Raw genomic sequence first — 23,871 nt, forward strand, 5'->3', positions numbered from 1 at the left:
GGTAGGGCACTTAAGGTATAGCTCTAGTGGGGGTGGGGGGAGCATAAAGGATTTAAAATATTTAAAAATAATGGAAATAGGTGGGAAAAGAAAAATCTATATAATTTATTGGAAAAAAACGAAAGGGGGTGGGGATGGAGGGGGGAGCTCAAGACCTAAAGTTGTTGAATTCAATATTCAGTCCGGAAGGCTGTAAAGTGCCTAGTCGGAAGATGAGGTGGTGCTCCTCCAGTTTGCGTTGGGCTTCACTGGAACAATGCAGCAAGCCAAGGACAGACATTTGGGCAAGAGAGCAGGGTGGAGTGTTAACATGGCAAGCGACAGGGAGGTTTGGGTCATTCTTGCGGACAGACCGCAGGTGTTCTGCAAAGTGGTCACCCAGTTTACGTTTGCTCTCTCCAATGTAGAGGAGACCACATTGGGAGCAACGAATGCAGTAGACCAAGTTGGGGGAGATGCAAGTGAAATGCTGCTTCACTTGAAAAGAGTGTTTGGGCCCTTGGACAGTGAGGAGAGAGGAAGTGAAGGGACAGGTGTTGCATCTTTTGCGTGGGCATGGGGTGGTGCCATAGGAGGGGTTTGAGGAGTAGGGGGTGATGGAGGAGTGGACCAGGGTGTCCCGGAAGGAGCGATCCCTACGGAATGCCGATAGGGGGGGTGAAGGGAAGATGTGTTTGGTGGTGGCATGCTGGAGTTGGCAGAAATGGTGGAGGATGATCCTTTGAATGCGGAGGTTGGTGGGGTGATAAGTGAGGACAAGGGGGACCCTATCATGTTTCTGGGAGGGAGGAGAAGGCGTGAGGGCGGATGCGTGGGAGATGGGCCAGACACGGTTGAGGGCCCTGTCAACGACCGTGGGTGGAAAACCTCGGTTAAGGAAGAAGGAGGACATGTCAGAGGAACTGTTTTTGAAGGTAGCATCATCGGAACAGATGCGACGGAGGCGAAGGAACTAAGAGAATGGGATGGAGTCCTTACAGGAGGCGGGGTGTGAGGAGCTGTAGTCGAGATAGCTGTGGGAGTTGGTGGGTTTGTAATGGATATTGGTGGACAGTCTATCACCAGAGATTGAGACAGAGGGGTCAAGGAAGGGAAAGGAAGTGTCAGAGATGGACCACATGAAAATGATGGAGGGGTGGAGATTGGAAGCAAAATTAATAAATTTTTCCAAGTCCCGACGAGAGCATGAAGCGGCACCGAAGTAATCATCGATGTACCGGAGAAAGAGTTGTGGAAGGGGGCCGGAGTAGGACTGGAACAAGGAATGTTCCACATACCCCATAAAGAGACAGGCATAGCTGGGGCCCATGCGGGTACCCATAGCCACACCTTTTATTTGGAGGAAGTGAGAGGAGTTGAAGGAGAAATTGTTCAGTGTGAGAACAAGTTCAGCCAGACGGAGGAGAGCAGTGGTGGATGGGGATTGTTTGGGCCTCTGTTCGAGGAAGAAGCTAAGGGCCCTCAGACCATCCTGGTGGGGGATGGAGGTGTAGATTTCCAGCATCCGCAGTTTTTTTGTTTTTACCGACTAAGCATGTGCCTGGTCCCCTGCAGTCCTCCGACTGCTGGCGCCATTGGCACTCTCTGTCTCTGCCAATTCCTCCAGCCATTGTGCCCCAGGACACTAGCCGATATTCGAATTCCCACCGAGGTGCTAGTATCTGCGCTGGTGCCTGCCTCACAGAAATGGTGAGAGACTTCAGGCCCCTCAGGTGTGAGAGGGGGCCTCTGCTGCTCCCCTTCCCGGCCCTGCTCCTATGATGCTAAAAGGAAGAACAAGGACAGTGGATCGGTTAATATGGAGACAATGACAAAGTGCATCCCTTTCCCCAAATCATTATACGCTCATTCTTCCATAACCAATGGTCAAGCCATGTTGCAAAATTAAATCATTTAACATTCAGCAGTGCTATGGCTGTTGGGAGAACAATGCTGACCTCACTGTTGGGCATAAATACCTGGTCGTGGCACTCCAGCCTCACCGACACCAGTGGACCTGGGCGCATGTGCCTCTCCAGATCCAGGGCCTCCTGCTCGAACCGGCTAAGATTGGCGATCGGCGCCTGGCCACCGCCAGACCGTGCACGCTCTGCTGCATTATGAGCATTCTTCTCCTGAAAATGAGAGACGAGCATTGATTAGTGCAAATTACACATGGATTCTCTTCGCGCACGGCCCACCCCAACCAGAGTGGGACATATCGGCTCCAGTGCCTCCTCACCCCACTGCTGCTGAACACTCTCATAAAGATGCTAGGCCTGTTCCCTGCCCTTCGACGCATGCTGCCTACGTCACATTAGGCACCACACGGTATATCCTTCCATACCAAGGAGGCGCAAGCACATGGAGCACAGAGCTCAGCAGATGGTTTGTTGCCACACCACCTGGAAGCTCCCCTCCCAACATGTCATCACCCTGACTTGGACATGTCCTGGAGTTCAAACACAGCGTCTAGGTGCAACTTCTCCAAGTTGCCCCCAAATCAGTCATGTGGGACTCAGTGTAACACATGCTGCGGGGGGGGCAAAACACATCTCTTCATCACTCTCTCAGGCTGACCTCAGCATGGGCAGTATCTGCTTGCCCACCCAGCACAGAACACACACCGTCAATGATTCAATGCAGTCACTACACTCAGGCTTGTAGTGGGCAGCAGGGGGGGTAAGCCAACCTGCTGGGTTAAATGCCCAATGCCAATGTGGTACTCAACCTGCCAGGGCGCAACAAGTCATTGAAGCTCTTGTAACACTAGATCCAGGTGCGCTGCACCACGTCACAGGAGCTCACCACCTCCGCCACCACCTCCCAGGCACATTTTGTCATGTGGGGGGGGCTGCCTCCTCCCATCCTGGGGAACCAGCATCTCCTGCTGTGCTGCCACCTCCTCGAGGAGGACAGCAAGGCAGTTATCCGAGAAACAAGGGGCACACTGCCCCCACCCCCCCGCCCTACCCTCCGGCCTGACCTGGCCTGTCCCACTGCCCTACCCTCCAGCTTGGCCTGTTCCACTGGTCTACCCTCTGGCCTGGCCTGTTCACCAGAAGCCCTCTGGTGAGCCCTTCCACTTGTCATTGCGAGCAGCCTTGAAAAGCCTGCCAGCGCTTCATATAAACAGGCCGCCTGGTCGCCATTGGACCCAGCGGACAGTGCACTCCCGCTGCCACCCACCCACTCCCACTATTCTCGGGAGTCGCGCATTATGCTGGGCAGGCTTTAATTAGCTGGCCCAGGTAAAATGGTAGCGTGGACCTAATCTCAGGCAGTGATTGAGTCCATGCCTGCTCTGCATCTTCCCCCCCCAACCCCACCAACCCCAGAAAATTCAGCCCTTTGTTTCAGAAGACAGGTTGTTTCTGAACTTTCTTGGATTTCTACAGCAGAGTGGAAGGAAGTGAAAAGTCATGTGGTATACTTTACTAAAGCAGCAACAGTTTTTGCCTTGGGTAATATTACTTGATTTTTATAGTTAAAATCTATAAGGAAGCTGTTGCCAAGTAGTACTTGTGTGTTCAAACTATGTAGCTTTAATCTTGTGTGCTTAAGTTTTTTTTCTTGTTAATCTTTTAATTTTAAAACCCTAAAAGTCTTACTGGAACTCTATGCTTCTGGGATCAGTAGTTTTTTTCTCCTTGCTTTCAAAATACAAAAAAATAAGGTTATGATCAGTAGGACAAGTTTCTCACTGGAATTTAACTTGCTCAGCAAATAACATCAGCTGTGGTTGTAACAAATAAAGACATTTCAGAGGCTAATCACAACTGGAATGCTGATGAGATAGCAAATACACTCCACTGTGTGACAAATTACTCTGCTGTCAACCGATTGGGCTGGATTTTACCGTCGGCGAGCGGGGGCAGGGCCCGCGCGGTGATGTCACCATGCCTCATTTAAATTTTCAGGACGGCGGGGGCGCAGCAAAATCAGCTGCGCGCCCATCGACCTGTTAATGGCCATTAACAATTAAAGTAATTAGTGGACCTGCCTGTCCAACCTGGCAGGAAGAAGAAAAAACATGAAACCTCATCCACGGGCAGGATGAGGTTTCATGTAGGATTTTTAAAATTTTAATAAAGTTTTTTGGAAATTATGAACATGTCCCAACTCATGTGACATTGTCACATGAGGGGACATGTTAGGGAAAATTTATTTTTCTATTTTTAGCTTTTTCACATTTAGAGCCCATCTCTCTGAGGCTGCACTTAGCCTCAGGGAGATGACTGCGCTCTTTTCTGCGCATGCGTGAAAGAGCACACTTTCAATTTTAGGAATCTCTTTCCCACCCCTGACCCGCACAGAGCTTCCCTGCAGATGTCATGCTAAGGCCCGCCCACATAAAATGGCACCGCACTTCCGATTGGGGGTGCCAATTGGAAGCGTGCCCGCATGCGTCCACCCATCAACAATCCCCCCCCCCCCACCAAATGGGGGGAGAATTCAACCCATTATGTGGGCAATGGAAGACATTGATACTGTTGTTACATGACAGATGCTGGCTTGTGATAAGAAATACCAGGAAGTACCTTATTAATCCACAAGGACAGGCCAGGCCAGGGTGGGGCTCTGTCTGGGATGCAAAGACCAGAGGAAAGCCATCTCTCACCTGCACAAGGGAGGAACCTGCCCCAAAAGTCACCTTAAGCAGTAAATTGGGGCTTATTCATTTTACCTGCCAAAAATAGCTTTTCACTACGACCAACATTGACTTGAAAACCAGAAGTTTGCTGTTGTTTGGGGTGAACCAGTGCGAATTCAACACCAGAAACTTCCAACCCTCTTTTTTTTCCCCAGTGTATCAAGAGGGGGAATCCTTCAGCCTGCAATGTTTCAACTACCATCTTGAGGACTGATTAAAAGTGACCTTTTTTCGCCCTTTGAGTAATTTAAGGGCATGTTATAGCTTTAGAAATTATGTTGAGAGAAGTAAACATTTATCCTTTCTTTAAATTTAAAGTTAGAAGAAAGCCTGTTCATGTCTTTTTAAATTCATTGCACACAAGGGGTTAAACATTCCGTTTCTAAACTACATCTTGCTGCAGTCAGCCAAGAGTTGAGAAAAGGGGAAAATTATCCCACATCTCTCCCTGTGCATAACATAACATAATGGAAAAAGTAGGTATTACACTTATAAAATGAGCATTCCAGGCCCATAGAGGTTCTTCAGTGGTTATGACTCAGTACGTTGTTAAATACTCAGTTATACCCTATTAGTAAAGCTCAACCTTTTCAGGGGTTAACAGCAATATTACAGTATAAAAGGGGAATTCGAGTCAGTCCAGTGGTTTCTAAAGATTTGTAGTCGGCGTGGGAGCGAGGGGACTACAGAAGCACACCCCTTGAAGGAGCAGGGAATCACTGGCGATAGCTTCTGGATTTTCCCATTTAAGTGCAGAGACCAGATATTGCTCACAGCTTCTCTGTCATTACAAATGCAAAATCCAGGCCTTTGTTCCTTTGCTTTATTTTGAATTTTTTTAATAAAATGGAGCAATTGAAAGCCAAGCCTACATGAATGTAATAAAAATAGAAAATGCTGGAAAAACTCAGAACTTTGAAGAAGACGGACTCAAAATGTTAACTTTGTTTCTCTCTCCACAGATGCTGTCAGACCTGCTGAGGTTTTCCAGCATTTTCTGTTCTTATTTCAGATTTCCAGCATCCTCAGTATTTTGCTCTAATTCCTATTCTCCCTATCCATTTATTTTATTTAGGAGAGCATTTACGAAGATGAGTACCACTCCAGAAGCTTTCCTTGCTCTTCGCTCCCACTTTGCCAGTTCTCATGCATTAATGTGTGTCAGTCATTGGATTCTTGGTATCGGTGATCGACATCTCTCCAATTTTATGGTCAACCTGGAAACCGGGGGGATGGTGGGAATTGATTTTGGTCATACATTTGGTTCTGCTACTCAGGTATGATAAATCTTGTTTTATGATAACAATTATCAGTAAGAGGAAAAGCAAAATTGATATTGTATGTAGTTACCAACAGAATATAAATTGTTGATATTAGTAATTGTCATTACTTCCCATTTTCTTAAAAATTTTGCCATCTTGTCCTATTGTAAAACCAGCTATTTTGAGGAAAGTTTGTGGACTTTAAATTTTTGATATTTAGTTCAGTGTTAAAGTGTGAGGTTTATAGGATTATTATGGTTTAGGACTGTGTCTTTAAATTTAGGGTAAATGAATGGGGTCATGTGACCTGTTCTGCAATCTGCCTGACATTAAGCTTGGGTGGTTTGATTGTTGGGGACCAAAGGACGACTGCGATTGTTTTACTGAGAGGAAAATGCAAGGTATTTACGCTTAGAAACACTGGCTGCAGTCTTTGTGTATACCAGGAGTAGAACCTGAGTCTCCCAAAATTCCAGAAATCTGTTGTAGGTATTGAGTTGTAAAGTGTGGTGCTGTAAGCTATCTGTTTACTTCTAAGATGAAAGGAAATTGGGATCAAGGATAACTAATTAGCATTTCTATCTCGATACAAAGTTAATGTGTCTCCCATTGCCATGGGGAAGAGGATAGAAGAATCCATTCTGAGATCAGGTTATAAACTTCCCTATCAACCTATGAGTATCACAGACAATTTTGCAGTTTTGGCCTTGTGTGGTCTGTAGCTATCTGAGAGGTAGAGAGCAAGTGATGGAAGCAACCAGGACTACACCTTAAGCAGAGGAAATACTGACTATCATTCACCACGTAGGAGGCGGGTAGAAGCTTGCACTCAGATTGATGACTGATTTCATGAGGATTTAAAGGAGACTAGAAGATTCACCTAGCTTGGAGTTAGAGGAAGGGATCTACAGTGTAACACAATGAAAGGCAGTTCTGGTATTTAAAGTTGCCCAGCTGGGAAAGTAAAAAAGAAGCAAGCTATCAGAAGCTGAGAATAATTTGAGTGGTTCCTGGAGGATGAAGTGTCCACTTAAGGGATGGGAACATTTAACGGTAGCATGAGATATTTGTGCTAAAAGTTAAAGGGGGAATCTCTTTTCTATAATTTAAAGTATAAAGTTGCTTACAAAAAAATAAAATATTGTTGGTCAATGTTTTTTAGTCACTTGTTACAGTAAAAGTTTGAAAATGTGACATCTTTCCACTGTCAACTGGATGTTCGAATTTGTCTTTATAAGTTATTGGTCTCTACAGGAATTGTAACTTTGAGTATTCTTGAATTTTTTTTCATTTTTATCTATTTTTCCACTTTCAGTGAGAGAGTGCTTTTTTTATCAATTATTTCTGAAGCGTATCTATAAGAAAGATAAAGGAAGCAAAGTCCTCAGAAGAAGTGATACTTTTAAGTTTGGGCTTTTATCAATGTCATCTCAATTCAAGATCAGTTACTGCCTTGGAGCTTTCTCTAAACTGTGCTATTCTGTTTGGTGTATACTGTTAGGGGAGTATTTCCTGCTGTGGCTTTTAGTCTTTCACTGCAGAAATGCTACAGGTGGCAGATCTATCATCAGCTCTCGTGAAATGTACAGCAGTGATATAGAGAATTATTTCACTGCACAGGACAAGGAATCTTAATGTTGCTGTGCATTTATTGTATTTCAACTCACACCTGAAGTACTATGAGGAGGATAGATTGATCTTTTGAGGGAGTGTAGTGTAGATTTAGCAGAATCATACCTGGGCTACGAGAAGAGATTGCACCTTTTCTGCAGCCTGATTTGAAATTGGTAACACAGTATAGGCCACAGATCAAACCCAGGATGTTTCTGATCTGTACAACTAAACGTACACGGTTACTTGGCTGGTGGGAAGATGGCCTGTTCTCAGGATTTTGATTCTGATAGTTCTGAACATGGCGCTAGGTGGTTCTGAAGGAAGATAGTGGTTGGTTTAACCTTCCAGTTTTTGGGGAAATCTTCACATCACTGCTTGGCGTATCTCTAGGCTATTCAGTAATTTGTTGTGTAATGAGTTGTAGGAATTAGTGTTAACGATAAGACATAAAATTAGTGCACCAAATATGTTGCAATGCTTTGTAACAAACAATGAGGAAGTTTTAATAAGCAACAAGCATCACCAAGTATGGCTGCCCCTTTTTCTATGTATAAAATTCTCACCTTTTGGAGAAATGCCTCACTTCCTCTTAGCTCCATTTAACAGAAATGGGTTCAACTGCAGATCTCTGTGGCTAGGTTCATGTGGGGTGGGATTATGGAGGCCAACAGCAGCACTAGAACTGTACCTCTAAAAATCAACACCTTCAGAAAAAAAATGGATGAGAAGAGAAAAAGAGACCAGGCTTAGTACTACCTTTAATCCACTTCTCATTTTGGATTAAATCTGAACATTCTTAACTGTTTCACAAAAATATATATTGGATATAAACACATGATGGTTGGATGAGGGTAACTGTTAAGGTTCTGTACATGTGCCTACTGCCACTTGTAATTTTCTGCTTCAGTAATAAGTGATAGCAAAACATGTGCTTACATTAAAATCTCTGTGTTGTAAGGTTGAAGTATTGGTTATGGCCTTCTATTCTTTTTAGTTTCTGCCGGTGCCAGAGTTGATGCCATTCCGCCTAACTCATCAGTTCCTGAATCTTATGCTCCCAATGAAGGAATCTGGCCTTATCTACAGCACAATGGTGCATGGATTGCGAGCGTTCCGTCTCGATCCAGATCTCCTCCTCAGTACCATGGATGTCTTTGTGAAAGAACCATCAGTAGACTGGAAGGTAACTGGCAATGGAAAGGAACACTGATAATGCCCTGTAATTAAAATGACTGGATTTCATGGTTCTTCAACTGCAATTTTGGTTTGATCCATCTCCTCCTCCTGGGAACTTAAGAAATGATGTAACCAGATTCAGATTATGAATTAGCAGTTACCAAACAAAATATAATGTGAAATCTGCATTGCTTTGAGGGGTATGAGGAACAGGAATGAAAAATAGGATCTTGAACAGTAATTGGCTGCAACACCAATTTTCAAGCTCACTGATCTATCAATTTTATCCTGTTTTTTATGAATTATGTGAGGTTATGTCTTGTGATTTTCATTCTTTAAGATTTTCCAGTTCAAGACACTGCTGCAGTTTGTGTTTGAAATATGCTTGTCTCAAATTTAAATTGGCCAAATATAGGGGCAGTTCTTGCTGCCACACTTGTGCCTCCAGACATAGCTATTTATAAGGCTGCTGCATTCTTACATCAGGAAGTATCAGGAAGTTGCCCAAGAGAAATTGCTGACAGGAGACAGATGTGGATTCGGTGACATGGTTTTAAGCACACCCATTAATTTTAGTAGAAACATCTTGATACATGTATTTCACATATGTATATTTACTTAACACATGATATGAGAAGATAGGCTCACACACTGCTTTTCATTTTATCATTTTATAGCCAAACATAAATATTGAACTGGACATGCATACATAATGGGAAAATAGGTATTGAGATCACATGTCCAACAACTGTGCTCTATTACTCTTTTTCCTAATCCAAAATGCAATTAACTTAATCTGGATTTCAATGAGGCAAATGTAGCTAGTAGCTAATATATTGGATAACACTGGTGTAGAAGAGCTTTGCAGTACAAGACTCTCAGTTATGAAGGATTAGGACAGTATATTGCAAGATACAACCTGGTTTCTACTTCCTCCAACTCTTGTTTCATAGAATTAACTGCTTTCTGCCTAATTATAGTTCCAATTCTGAGCAGAGTTGAACCAAAAGTACCCTGCCCCATTTAGAATTAGAAGGCAGCAGTAACAGCTCCAGCCTGACTGAAATACCACATTGGTCTGGTATTTATACAGGCATTAACTCTGAATGTAAATCATGTTCCAGCCACTGAGGTATTGTTGCTCACAACAAAATAAGCACAGATTACCTTCAGGTGATTTCTATGATCAGTAGACACTGTGCTTGTACAAGATACCTCATTAGGTTGAGAGAGAGAGAGCTTGTATTATATCATAGCAATCACTTCTACTTTCTGCCTCCTTAGTGGCAGTTAGTGTTTGCTTGGCCTAAATAGCCAAGTGGTTATGGTCCTGGGTTTGTAACCCCAAGGTCAAGTGTTCAAATCTCACAATGGCAAACTATGAAATAATGTAACCTCATCTGAATACAGATGGAAACGTGTTAACTCGAAAGAGTAGCAGGCATTTAAAAGATTATCAAGAGTTCAAATCTCACAATGGCAAACTATGAAACAATGTAACTTCATCTGAAACAGATGGAAACAGGTTTACTCAAAAGAGTATCAAGAGTTCAAATCTCACAATGGCAAACTGTGAAACATGTAACTTCATCTGAAACAGATGGAAACAGGTTTGTACTCGAAAGAGTATCAAGAGTTCAAATCTCACAATGGCAATACTCAATGGATCTCCATTTCCCCTCCGTCCTTTTCAGTGGTTAGCGGAGAGGAGGGCTGTGGCCGCAGGGGTGACCAGGATCGGGGACGTGCTGGGTGGTGGAGGACTGGGCTGGATGCTCCCACAGGAGTTGGCGCGACACGCGTCTGTGAGTGTCCAGGTCGCAGCCGATGCTATCCAAGACCTGAGAACGGTCGTGCTCGGACCCGACGTTATTTTGGGTCTTGAGGTGGCCCAGGTGCGCGGTGGTCTTCCGTCTGAACATTCCCCTGTTCGGACAGAATTCCACATTGGCCCCAAGCCCCGAACCCTCCCTCGGGTGCTGGTGCCCCGCAATATGAGCCGCCTCGGGGACATGCCCTCCGTGCCTTTTGGCACGGCAAAGAGGGGCTTTTTGTACAGACTGCTGCTGCACACCTTCCATTTTCTCGCCCTTGTCCATCGACCGGACACGCCCTGGCGTGCCTTGTTGCCGTCCGGCAGTGGAGGCCCCCGATGGGAGGCCCTCTACGAAGTTGTCCTCCCTCTTTCTATCGGGGACCTGGGTTGGAGGGTGTTGCATGCAGCAGTCCCCTATAATAAGAGGATGCATAGGTTCACGGACTCTCAGGACACGTGCCCTTTTTGCGGTCTTGTGGAGTCCGTGGACCATGTATACATAGGGTGTTGTAGGCTGCACTCCCTTTTTAGTTATTTGAAAAACCTTTTATTGATGTTTTGTTTGCACTTCAGCCCCACGCTCCTGATCTATGGGCACCCGGTGCGGAAGGGGGTCGGGAAGGAGGAGGACCTCCTCGTGAACCTGCTCCTGGGCCTGGCCAAGTTGGCCATTAACAGGTCCAGGCAGCGGGCGATCGACGGGGGAGTCCCGCCCGATTGTTTGTCCCTCTTCCGCGGCTACGTTCGCTGCCGGATGTCCCTGGAGAGGGAGCACGCGGTGTCTGCTGACACTCTCGAGGCCTTCCGTGCTCGGTGGGCACCGCGGGGACTGGGGTGTTTTGTTGACCCCTTTAATCACATTTTGATTTAAAGTTTGTAAGTTTCCTTTAAACATTGTCCTTGGTTTTACAGCTGACCTGAATTAGGGGCTGTGCCTGATTTATCCCAATTTTGTTGATTTGGTTTTCATTTAAAAGATTATCAAGAGTTCATTTTCTTAACGATCTTGTGGAGGCAATTGTGGATTCAATTGGTTCCCTGATGCTAAGGAGAGAAGGTGTGTGGTGTTGGTGTTGTTGCTCCTCAGTGTTTCAACTGTTTCTACTGCTGCCTTTGGGGTTGTTGCTTCTGCTGTGTGCTGCTGCTGGACCTGCACTCGAGGGCGTTTGCTGCTGCTGCTCCTGCATTCAAGGGTGTTTGTTGCTGCTGCTGGACCTGCACTCGAGGGTGTTTGCTGCTGCTGCTGCTGCTGCTGGACCTGCCCGTGTGGAGCAAAGGGAGAGAGAGGGAGAGAAGAGGAACAGCTTCTGTTGTTACAGGACAGGAAGGCCAGGACTGTGTCTAAAAACAACATCCTAGGTGGGTGTCAAACGTTATTGTTTGTGTAAGGTGGGGGCAATAAAGGACTGTGTTTTGTAGGGGGAGGCAAAAGACTGCCAGAGGGGTTGCGGAAGGAAGAGAGGGAGGGTGAGTGTGTGTGCTGAAACCATCTTTCTGCCGCCCCTCCCCCTACCCAGCCCTTTTCCCGGTAAGGCCAGCAGTAGCTGGTGAAGACATCGCCTCCCCCTGCCTGAAGAACATCAGGCCCCCACCCACCGTCCATCCACCATCGAGGGCACCCACCTGGACATTTACCTCTTTCCCTCCTATGCCTCCCTGTCTTTTACTCCTCTCCCTCCTCTCCTCTCCTGCCTAAAAGAGGGGAGGTTGTTTCTACCTCTGTCCCCCACCCCCTTTCCTCAAACAAAATGGCCAATCCTTCCCAGGGTGGACGTGGCTCTGACCCTAAGGCCAATTCACCATCGCCTGTGGCCGGGCCCTCGAGGGCTAATGTGGAGGCGGTTTTGTCACCGGTGGCAGGGCCTCAAAAAAAGAAAACCTATGCGGGGGTAGCTGCTTCTGCTGCCCTGTCACCTTTCCGCCTCCTCACCAGGGCCCTTGGGGTAAAGAGCTATGCTCACCCTGAAATGACAATAGAGGCCTGCGTAAAGGCTATGGCTGGGGTCGTCGGCCCCTCAGCCATTGTCGCGGCCTCTAAAATGTATGGGAAGGCCATATTCTTCTTGAGGTCCGAGCGGACGGTGCACCTCGCCCTGCAAAAAGGACTCACTGTGGGCGGGACTTTTCTGGCGGTGGATCCCCTTGAGGCCACCGCCCAGAGAATTATTATTTCGAACATCCCACCTATTCTATCCAGTGAGCTCCTCCTCCCCCACCTTAATAAACTGAGGGAGGTCAGGTCGGGGGTTGCACCAATCCCGCTCGGCCTCAAAGACTCGGCCCTCCGCCATGTGTACTCCTTCTGGCGCCAGGTATTTGTCTGCTTGGCCCAGGAGGAGTGCCTGGAGGGGGCCTTTACTATCAATTTTGAGGGGACCGCCTATCGGGTCTTCTGGACCGTGGAGGGCGTGCGGTGCCATGCTTGTAAGGAGGTGGGGCACGTGAGGAAGAACTGCCCCGCCTCCAAGGCCACGAGCCACACCCAAGCCACCACTCCATCTCCCTCCCCGCAAGGGGAAGGGACGCCGGCGGCCACTGCCATCTCGGCTGCCGGTGAGGTGGGGGGAGAGCCCCCGCGCCGTAAGAAGGCGCAGAGGAAGACCCGCAACCTAGAGGCGGCCCCTGAAACGCCCCAAAACACCCAAACACCTGCAAGCACCGGCTCGGGGGAAAAAACATCATCCGGCCCCGGCGTCGTGTCCGCGTGTGCTCTCGGGCCCGTGGGCGCTAAGGCGCCGAGTGCTGGGCCCGGCGTCGTCCCTGCGCGTGCTCCCGGGGCCAGCGGGGAAAAGACGCGGGACCCCGAGCCGATTATAGAGACACCCAAACCCCAGAGGGTGGAGTGTCCGGGAGGGCTGGACAAGGAGGAGGGGGCCTCGGAAATGGAGGTCTCCCTAGCCCCCAGCCTGACCCGGAAGAGACGTCACACTTCGGAGGAGGAAGTGGGTGATGCCCAAACTGAAGAAGTTGGGTGTGTCCCTTCCCCCGATGAAGAGGTGGTGGCATCTCCACCAAGTAAAATCTCGCCCTGTCCTCTGGGGGAACACAAAACCCCTGCACCGACTCCCACCACTGTTACCCCTGTCAACCTGCTGCAGTCCCCTGAACAGGGCCCCTCGGGGGTCACTGAAGGCACCTCCCTTGAGGTGGTGCCCGACTCAGGAACCCTCAATACCCCCGAGGTACCTTCTGGCTCGTCGGGGGACTGTAGCTTTCAAAATTTTAAAAATGTTAACGGGTCATTGGGTAGCGGCGAAAAGGAGGGCCTTCCCGCTCCCTCCCAAACCTTAGCACCGGGCGCCCTAGTTTTAGGTCAGGAGCTTGTCCTGAGCTCCCCGGACGACCCGGAGCCGGGAGGAGAGCGGGCATCAGAACTGCCGCTGCCCTCTGACCCAAAACCTTTAGAGGAGACCAGAGAGGACCCCTCTGGCCTTGATCCTGGGGGTGGGATCGAGGTACAGGTGGGGCCAGCTGGCAGCTCCGAATCAGCCCCCGTACTCAATGCGGGGGAGGGGTCGGAAGCTGGAGGCGACGACCTGGAGGAGGACGGGGTGTCCGTGGTGAGCGCTGGAGATTATGCTGAGTCGCTCTCAAGCGAGGCGGTGGATCCCCTGGTGCCCTCCACTGACTGCCCCCATCCCCCCAAGGGAACTCCGGGACTTTTTGGCGAGTCATCGCGGTCGCCGAGACAGGGTTCAGTTGGCCTTGGACCGGTGGCATTCTTTTCCGCTGGTGTTCTGGTGCACTCGCGAGGCTCTCAAGTCTCCCGAGTTGGATAGGAACGCGCGGCGGAGGGTCCAAACGTTTCTCGCTGGGCTCCTGAAGGAGAGGAAGGACTAAAAAGTCCTCTTCTTTTTAATGACTTAAGGTGAAGGTTTGATGTACCTTTGACAATGAAGACGACTATAGCCAGCCTCAACATCCGCGGCAGCAGGGGCGCGCGGCAGCAGGGGCGCACAGCGCAGGTTCCAGAACTTCTCGGCCCTCAGGGACGGGAAGTATGCGTTGTGCTTCCTGCAAGAAACCCATACCGTTCCGGGAGACGAAGCCACGTGGCTCCTGGAGTGGCGAGGGGGGGGTCTACATGAGTCCCTAGCCTCCAATTCTGGCAGGGTGGCTATCTTGTTGGCCCCGCATTTTCAGCCGGAGATCTTGGGGGTCAAGGAGCCGGTGCCAGGCCGGTTGCTGCACCTGACTGTGTGTCTGGGGGGGGCGGTGCTTCACTTTGTGAATGTGTACGCTCCCCTGGGCACGCAGCAACAAGCGAGCTTCTTTGAAGAAGTGTCCACTCATCTCGGCTCCATCGACGCTGGCGAGTGCATCGTCCTCGGGGGGGATTTCAATTGCACCCTCGGGGTCCGGGACCGTCACGGTACCCCGCACTGCACGCGAGGTGAGAGTAAGTTCCGGGACCTGGTCAGTTCCTTCGACTTAGTGGACGTCTGGCGAAATCTCCATCCTAACTCCAGCGTGTTCACCTTTGTGTCACCTGGAGTCGGAGCGTCCAGACTCGACCGCCTTTACGTTTCGAAGGCGTATGTGTCCTGCGTTGCGGCTGCTTCTATACAGCAGGTTCCGTGCACGGACCACCGTCTAGTGTGGGCGGAGCTCACTTCGTTCTGCGCTCGGACGGGGTCCGCGTACTGGCATTTTAATAACCTGTTGTTGGAAGACCAGCGGTTCCTGGACTCGTTCCGTCGCTTCTGGGCCGGCTGGAGAAGGAAGCGGGGAGGCTTCCCCTCCTTGAGGCTATGGTGGGACGTGGGCAAAGCTCACGTCCGAGTTTTCTGTCAAGAGTACGCGAAGGGGTCGACAAAGAGACGCAAATCCAGGGTCGAGGAGTTGGAGAAGGAGGTGCTCGACCTGGAGGCACGTCTCCGTCAGCCCGACGCGGACCCGGCCCTGCGGTCGGTGTACGATGAGAAGAAGGGCGCGCTGCGGGACCTGCAACTGGTCGGGTCTCGGGGCGCGTTCGTGAGGTCGCGGATCCGGTTCCTCAAGGAGATGGACCGCGGCTCCCCCTTCTTCTACTCGCTGGAAAAAAGGCACGGGGTCCGTAAGCAGCTCATTACGCTGCTGGCCGACGACGGATCCCTTGTCTCCGATCCGGAGGGCATCAGGGCCATTGCCCGAGATTACTACACTGCCCTGTTCTCTCCGGATCCGTCCAGTGAGGAAGCTTGCAGAGTTTTGTGGGAGGACCTGCCGCAGGTCGGCCCAGACTGCGCCGGAAAGCTCGACTCCCCTATAAGTCTGGGGGAGCTGACCGGCGCACTCGACGGTCTTTCTAGGGGCAAAACCCCGGGACTAGACGGGCTGACCGTGGAGTTCTTCAGGGCGTTCTGGGACGTCTTGGGGAGCGACTTCGCGGGGGTCCTGGGGGAGAGCATTGCTACCGGGGAGATGCCCCTTTCGTGGCGCAGGGCCGTGATTGCCCTGCTGCCGAAGAAGGGGGATCTCTGCCTTCTAAAAAAACTGGCGCCCGGTCTCCCTCCTCAGCACGGACTACAAAATCTTCGCCCGAGCCATGTCTTCTCGGCTCGGCACCGTGCTGGACCACATGATCCACCCTGACCAGTCCTACACCGTCCCGGACCGAACCATTTATGATAACATCCATCTGGTCCGGGACATCATCCACCATTCCCAGAGGGCTGGTCTGTCGAGCGCCTTCCTGTCTCTCGATCAGGAGAAGGCGTTCGACAGGGTGGATCACGAATACTTACTCGGAACTCTGCGAGCTTTCGGGTTCGGGACGCATTTTGTCGCCCGGATCTGACTTCTGTACACCGCCGCGGAGTGTCTAGTGAAGGTTAACGGGTCCCTGCCGGCGCCCCTTCGCTTTGGGAGAGGGGTACGTCAGGGCTGCCCCCTGTCTGGCCAGTTGTATTCTATTTGCGTGGAGCCTTTCCTGCGCCTCTTGCGGAGGAGGTTGTCGGGATTGGTTCTGCGCGGGCCGGGCATCGGGGTGGTCCTTTCGGCTTACGCCGATGACGTGCTCCTTATGTTTAGTGACCCGGCTGACCTGCGGAGGATGCGCGAGTGCCAGGAGGTCTACCCTGCCGCTTCTTCTGCCAGGATCAACTGGGGTAAATGTTCTGGACTCCTGGTCAGTCAGTGGCAGATGGATCCCCTACCCGAGGAGCTTAGGCCTTTCACCTGGAGCAGGACCAGCCTCCTCTACCTGGGGGTCCATCTCTGCCCCGCTGAGGAATCCTGGCCGGCGAACTGGCAGGAACTGGAGACGAAAGTCACCGCTCGCCTGCGGCGCTGGACAGGACTGCTCCGAGTGCTGTCTTACCGAGGTCGAGTTATGGTCATAAACCAGCTGATCGCCGCCATGTTGTGGTATCGGCTGGTCACTTTGACCCCTCCCCCGGACTTTGTCACAAGAATCCAGAGATTGTTAGTCGACTTCTTCTGGGACAAAAGATTGCACTGGGTCGCTGCCGAGGTTCTGAGTCTCCCGCTTAGGGAGGGTGGTCAGGCGCTAGTGTGCCTACGCACACAGGTGGCGACTTTCTGCCTTCAGACCCTGCAGCGATACCTCTACGTCGAGCCTCCTCCTAGATGGTGTGCCCTGATGACGTATTTCTTCCGTCAGGTGCATGGCCTGAATTATGACGTGCAGCTCCTGTTTATAGAACAGCTGGGCCTCGGTGGCTCCTTGCAGGCGTTGCCCGTCTTTTACCAGGACCTGATCAAAGTCTGGAAAGTGGTCGCCTTGCGACGCAGCTCTCCCCCGTCAGGAGTCGCGGCTATCGTCAGAGAGCCGCTGCTCAGGAATCCGCCCCTCCGTCCTTTTCAGTGGTTGGCGGAGAGGAGGGCTGTGGCCGCAGGGGTGACCAGGATCGGGGACGTGCTGGGTGGCGGAGGACTGGGCTGGATGCTCCCGCAGGAGTTGGCGCGACGCGCATCTGTGAGTGTCCAGGTCGCAGCCGATGCCATCCAAGACCTGAGAACGGTCGTGCTCGGACCCGACGTTATTTTGGGTCTTGAGGTGGCCCAGGTGCGCGGTGGTCTTCCGTCTGAGCGTTCCCCTGCTCGGACAGAATTCCACATTGGCCCCAAACCCCGAACCCTCCCTCGGGTGCTGGTGCCCCGCAATATGAGCCGCCTCGGGGACATGCCCTCTGTGCCTTTTGGCACGGCAAAGAGGGGCTTTTTGTACGGACTGCTGCTGCACACCTTCCATTTTCTCGCCCTTGTCCGTCGACCGGACACGCCCTGGCGTGCCTTGTTGCCGTCCGGCGGCGGAGGCCCCCGATGGGAGGCCCTCTACGGAGGTGTCCTCCCCCTTTCTATCGGGGACCTGGGTTGGAGGGTGTTGCATGCAGCAGTCCCTTATAATAAGAGGATGCATAGGTTCACGGACTCTCAGGACACATGCCCTTTTTGCGGTCTTGTGGAGTCCGTGGACCATGTATACATAGGGTGTTGTTGGCTGCACTCCCTTTTTAGTTATTTGAAAAACCTTTTATTGATGTTTTATTTGCACTTCAGCCCCGCGCTCCTGATCTATGGGCACCCGGTGCGGAAGGGGGTCGGGAAGGAGGAGGATCTCCTCGTGAACCTGCTCCTGGGCCTGGCCAAGTTGGCCATTAACAGGTCCAGGCAGCGGGCGATCGACGGGGGAGTCCCGCCCGATTGTTTGTCCCTCTTCCATGGCTACGTTCGCTGCCGGATGTCCCTGGAGAAGGAGCACGCGGTGTCTGCTGGCACTCTCGAGGCCTTCCGTGCTCGGTGGGCACCGCGGGGACTGGGGTGTTTTGTTGACCCCTTTAATCACATTTTGATTTAAAGTTTGTAAGTTTCCTTTAAACTTTGTTCTTGGTTTTACAGCTGACCTGAATTAGGGGCTGTGCCTGATTTATCCCAATTTTGTTGATTTGGTTTTCATTCAAAAGATTATCAAAAGTTCAAATCTCACAATGGCAAACTATGAAACAATGTAACTTCATCTGAATAGGAACAGATGGAAACGGGTTTGTACTCGAAAGAGTTACTGGGCTTGTAACCCCAAGATCAAGAGTTCAAATCTCACATTGACAAACTATGAAACAATGTAACTTCATCTGAAACAGATGGAAAACGTGTTTGTACTCGAAAGAGTTACAGCTTAGAGGGGTTAAAAATGTGTTCCTGATAAGGAGTGATTTGTTTAGAAAGACATTATGCTATAAGTGGCACAATTTTGAAAAGTGTAAACGAGCAGAGTTAGCTATACACAAACCCTTTGAGGTGGGAGGGCAGTTGAGGTGGTTGACATGGAAAATAGATTATTTAAGATTATAAATAGAGGAATAGGGGGAAAAAGCAAAGTGATCATGCTGGAAATTCATAACCAATGTTAGACCTCAGCTGGAGTATTGTGGGCAATTCTGGCCACCACACTACAGGAAGGATGTAAAGGTTTTAGAAAGGGTACGGAGAACGTTTACTAAGATGTTACCAGTTATAGGGCAAGGTTGGAAAAGTTGCACTTTTCCTGGAATAAAGATGATGAAGAGGTGGCCTAATAGAGATTTTTAAGATGATGAGAGGTTTTGATAGAGGAAAAAATTATTTCCTCTGGTGTGTGTAACATTAGCTAAAGGTCATCAATTTAAACTGAGTGGCAAAAGATCTAAAAGAAAGATGGAGAAATTATTTCACAGAGTTTTCAGGATCTCGAACGCTGGGCCGTAACCTCCGATTAGCGGCGGAAGGTGCTGGCCCTAATTATTTGGTCTTGAAAATTACTTAGCTGCCTCCATTCGCCAGAGCTGATTGAGGCCTGCATCGAAAGACTCCTCACAGGCCCCAGCGAAGTCTAGCTCCAACATGTTCAAGGGAGGCCACGCTCCCTTTTTTACGGCACTTGATGCTACAAAGCAGGGAAGTTTAAAGGGCTCGGGAAATTGACGGGCCAGGGAAATGTATGTCTCAGGTAAGTAGATAGGATTTGGAGGTTGGGGGTGTCCGGGGTGGTTGGGTGAGGGTCGGGGGAGACGGGATAATGGTGGTGGTCTGAGGATCAGGGGACGGGGTGGGGGGGGATGTTCGGAGAGGGTGGGTATGTGGTCCCACAGGTGGGTGGGGGGGTCGGAGGGGGTGGGGGGAGTCCCATGGGATCAGTCTGGGTATTTACACTAGTTACTCAGAAGCTAGAAGAGGTTTTAATTCTTCCAACTTTTTTCTGGTTAACTTTTGGTACAACACAGCGGAGCCATCCGAAGTTTGCAATTTAAATCGTATTTTAGGATGGTTCCCAGCGCAACACAGTTGTCCAGAGGAAGTGTGCACTTCTGGGCAATTGCCGTGCAAACCCTTACCTGGGAACTTCCCAGAGGGATTCCCCATTGCATCTTTGGGGTACCCTTTAAATTCGGAGCTGGGGAGCGTGGAAGTTACAGGCTGCTGTATCTGAAAAGTTGGTAAAAGCTGATTCCAGAAATTTTAAAGGGGAGCTGGACAAGTACTTGAGTTAAGGAACTTAACAGGGTTACAGACAAAAATCAGAGTTGTGTAACTAAGCACAACTGCTCTTTCAAAAAGTTGGTATAGGCACAATGGGCTGAATGGCCTCCTATGCTGTAAGTTTCTATAATTCTATAATAAGAATTATCTATTGAGTTCAGAGTATTTATTCCAAATTTGCCAAAGCTATCTTAAGTAGCTAATTATTTCTGATTAAGTGCTTTGCTAACCCAAAGTATTTGGAATATCATTTAATTCAGAGTTTATGCACTATCTTTTTTAAACAAAAACAGTACTGTCCACATTTCTCTCTTTTTGCAGAACCTCGAACTGAAACAATTAAGAAAAAAAGGGACGTGGAGTAAGGAAGTTAACACAAATGAAATCAATTGGTATCCAAGGCAAAAGTTGAATTATGCCAAACGGAAACTTGAAGGAGCTAACCCATCTGCTATCACCAGGTTGGTTGGTTCTACATTTGGAATTAATATAATTTTTGCTTATAAAACTGAATGTTGTAACAACTTAAAGTGGGAACTAGAAAGTAGCTCATTTGGCTTTCTTTGTTTTGGGTTTTTTATAAAAGATTTATTCAGATGGTTGGATTATAATTGTGAATATGGAGCTGTTGCTCCAAGTTATTGAACATGATTTTCTATTTAATGATTTAATGCAATAATTTCTCTACATCCAACCTACAAATTTTGCTTACCCGCTTCCCCCAAGTCCTCCTTCATTTGAAAACAGACTCAACTCCTTAAACCTATCCTTGCCTTTTCTATTGCTTGGATTTTTTTGTAAACACTGGGAACAAAACAAAATGTCACCCTTGCTTTTTAGTGTATCTGCTCAGAAATACTCTATAATTATCACCATATTTTCTTTGCTTTATGATCCTGCTGCAGTTTGGTCAGTTATTGTAAATTATTTTGCTGATGCATTTGATGCAAGTGAAAAAGTATTCCATATTTTCATACTCATTTGTTTTAACAGTGATTTAAATTACTTTGCATTTCACAATATCAAATGCAGATACCAATTATCTGCTTTGATGCCAAATCCCTAGGTCTTTGACCTTGGCGCATCTTTTTGAATATATTGTCCTTTTGACCTATTAGGCTTTACATCAAAGGTAGACAGACATACCAAAAACAAAAATACCTGGAAAAACTCAGCAGGTCTGGCTGTATCTGCGGAGAGGGACACTGTTAACGTTTCGAGTCCGAATGACCCTTCAACAGAGCTAAGTAAAAATAGAAGAGAGGTGAAATATAAGCTAGTTATTTCACCTCTCTTCTATTTTTACTTAGTTCTGTTGGAGGGTCATTCGGACTCGAAACGTTAACTGTGCCCCTCTCCGCAGATGCTGCCAGACCTGCTGAGTTTTTCCAGGTATTTTTGATTTTGTTTTGGATTTCCAGCATCCACAGTTTTTTGCTTTTATCATAGACATACATACTACTTGTAAAGCATCGTTCTTGTGTATTAACATTGTTGATAGTATTAGCAACATTAATTTAACAATTCCCATGTTTAACTGTGCTTGTAATGTTGCCAGACGTTGTTCCCCAATTTTACATTTTATTAATGGTGAGGGTTATTACTTCTACTGCAAAATCCAGTCTTTGGTGTTCCCTGAGCTTTCAGGGATTTCAGTGTTAAATATGTCATATCTAAGTATTATGCACAAGTTGCCTTTTCTCAAATTTATATTCAGGATAATTGTTTTCATTTCAGAGATGAATTGCGGTTGGGGCATGAAAAATCAATGGCTTATAATAGCTACGTAGCTGTAGCCATGGGAGACAAATATCACAATGTCCGAGCCAGAGAACCAGAAGAAGGGCTTTCTGTAGAGTGCCAGGTGGATTGTCTGATTGACCAAGCTACGGACCCAAATATCCTGGGTAGAGTATGGGTGGGTTGGGAGGCATGGATATGATGGAGTGCAATGAATTGGGGAAGGCATGAAAGAAGGTTTGATGTAAAGATTAATCTATATAGTCAGATACCTAGACTATATTTTAGGAAAAAAAACTATTAGAGATGTTTGCCTGCTTTAATATAAAGATGGCTGAAGAATGGTAAGAGATTTTAGGTTTGTTGCCTGAGACTTCCCAGAAAAGTTTCCATTCATGCCCCTTGTCGCCAAAATAGACAGTGAGCAAGACCAGGTGCCTCATAGAAATAAAGGGAAAACTGGTCGATGACACCCCTTAGGGCAGGCTTGCCCACTTTGTTCAGCAGAAGCAACGGCCACAACCTCAGAGGAGTTATGTCTTTTTACTAGAGAATTTTGTTGGATCCATGGAGGGAAAATAAGATACAAGAATGAGAAAACATAATTTTAAATGGCAATTTTGAAGTTGACAGTGGGGTAAAGGGGTTTTGGGAAGATTTTTATAATACTTGAAAATGTCATAGTGACAAACAATGTTATCTGAGCTTGATAATGAAAACAATTGATGGAGCAATCTAGAACAAAGCCATTCGCTGAGAAAGCATGCATAATAAGCTCTCTGTACATCTTGTCTGCAATCTGTATAAAACTAAAGGATAGCATAAATTTGTGATAAGTACTTTCTGTGTGAAATACTGTAAAACAAGTTTATAAATTGTTTTTTAATCCCGTTTTTGTGACCAGACAATGCGGTCTGTAATCTTCAACCAACTGCCTTAAAAATTAAAGGTGCAATCCAAATAAAGTTCTTATTTCCCTGTCTGTTTTACATTTATTATTTTATATAAGCGTGGAGTCCCAAGGACTGGCTTCTAAAATGAGAGAAAGTGAAGCTGATGTACCGTCAGAATCATCTTTAGTGATTCTGTCGCTCAACAGGTTTACAGACTGATTTTTTTTATATTCGTTCATGGGATGTAGGGATTGTAGGCTGGGCCAGCATTTATTGCCCATTCCTAATTGCCCTTGAGAAGGTGGTGGTGAGCTGCCGCCTTGAACTGCTGCAGACCATGTGGTGTAGGTACACTCACAGTGCTGTTAGGGAAAGAGTCCCAGGATTGTGACTCAGCAACAGTGAAGGAACAGCGATATAGCTCCAAGTCAGGATAGTGAGTGACTTGGAGGGAACTTCCAGCTGGTGATGTCCCCATGTGTCTGCTGCCCGTGTCCTTCTAGATGGTAGAGGTTATGAGTTTGGAACGTACTGTTTAAGGAGTCTTGGTGAATTCCTGCAGTACATCATTCGTGGAGGGAGTGAATATTTGTAGATGGGGTGCGAATCAAGTGGGCTGTTTTATCCCAGATGGTGTCAAACTTCTTGAGTGTTGTTGGAGCTGCACTCATCCAGGCAAGATTGGAGTCTGTGTATGACTGAATTCACCTTTGCATCAGAAGCTTCTCACATTGTGCATCTACTTCACTTACCTAATCAATTAAAATTATTTTCTTCTGGGATCAATAGAGGTTTAATGACTTTTGTGGAAAGCAAAATATTCCTTTAAAAGTAAGAATATATTTGTCGTGACAACTGTGTTAGAATGAAAATTAGGCAGCTGCCCTTATTTCTTGAATCTTTCAGCTCATCACAGTGCTTTTGTTTAGAATGATATTTGTTTTATTTTCCTTCAAGGCTGATTTTTTTCTTTAGCTGATGTTTTGTAAAGTAATATTTGAAAATGTAATAAATGAAAAATGTGTATATTATGCACATTCCAATCCTTATATTTTTTTCAAGATTTTAATTCCTATTCAACACTTTATCGCCCACTCAAAATGTTAACACAATACTTTTCAACATTGAGGCCTGTATCATGTTATAGAAATGGAAAATTGTGTTTTAGGAATATTGGAATATACAACAGAGCCAAATTGCATTACATTTTCAAGATGAATGGCACTGTTAAAACTTGAAAAAATAAGTCCTATAATCTATATTTATATCTATAAATAT

At 47.8% G+C, this 23,871-nt stretch overlaps 1 protein-coding gene across 7 annotated transcripts in view; it reads left to right on the forward strand.

Annotated features, from left to right (window-relative positions):
* Window positions 1-22,665, forward strand: part of prkdc (protein kinase, DNA-activated, catalytic subunit) — a 243,012-nt gene extending 220,347 nt beyond the window's left edge. For 6 of the 7 annotated variants that reach the window (XM_041189174.1, XM_041189177.1, XM_041189175.1 and 3 more), the window contains 4 exons: window positions 5,709-5,910; window positions 8,504-8,692; window positions 20,282-20,421; window positions 21,698-22,665. In XM_041189174.1, the coding sequence (XP_041045108.1) occupies window positions 5,709-5,910; window positions 8,504-8,692; window positions 20,282-20,421; window positions 21,698-21,902 (736 nt within the window). In that variant the 3' untranslated portion in view covers window positions 21,903-22,665. Of the gene's footprint in view, window positions 1-5,708; window positions 5,911-8,503; window positions 8,693-20,281; window positions 20,422-21,697 lie in introns of those variants that run through there. The other variant, XM_041189179.1, reaches the window with a different exon arrangement.
* The last annotated feature ends 1,206 nt before the right edge of the window (window positions 22,666-23,871 follow it).

The sequence above is a fragment of the Carcharodon carcharias genome, chromosome 6 (assembly GCF_017639515.1).
Source record: "Carcharodon carcharias isolate sCarCar2 chromosome 6, sCarCar2.pri, whole genome shotgun sequence".
NCBI classification, from domain to species: domain Eukaryota; kingdom Metazoa; phylum Chordata; class Chondrichthyes; order Lamniformes; family Lamnidae; genus Carcharodon; species Carcharodon carcharias.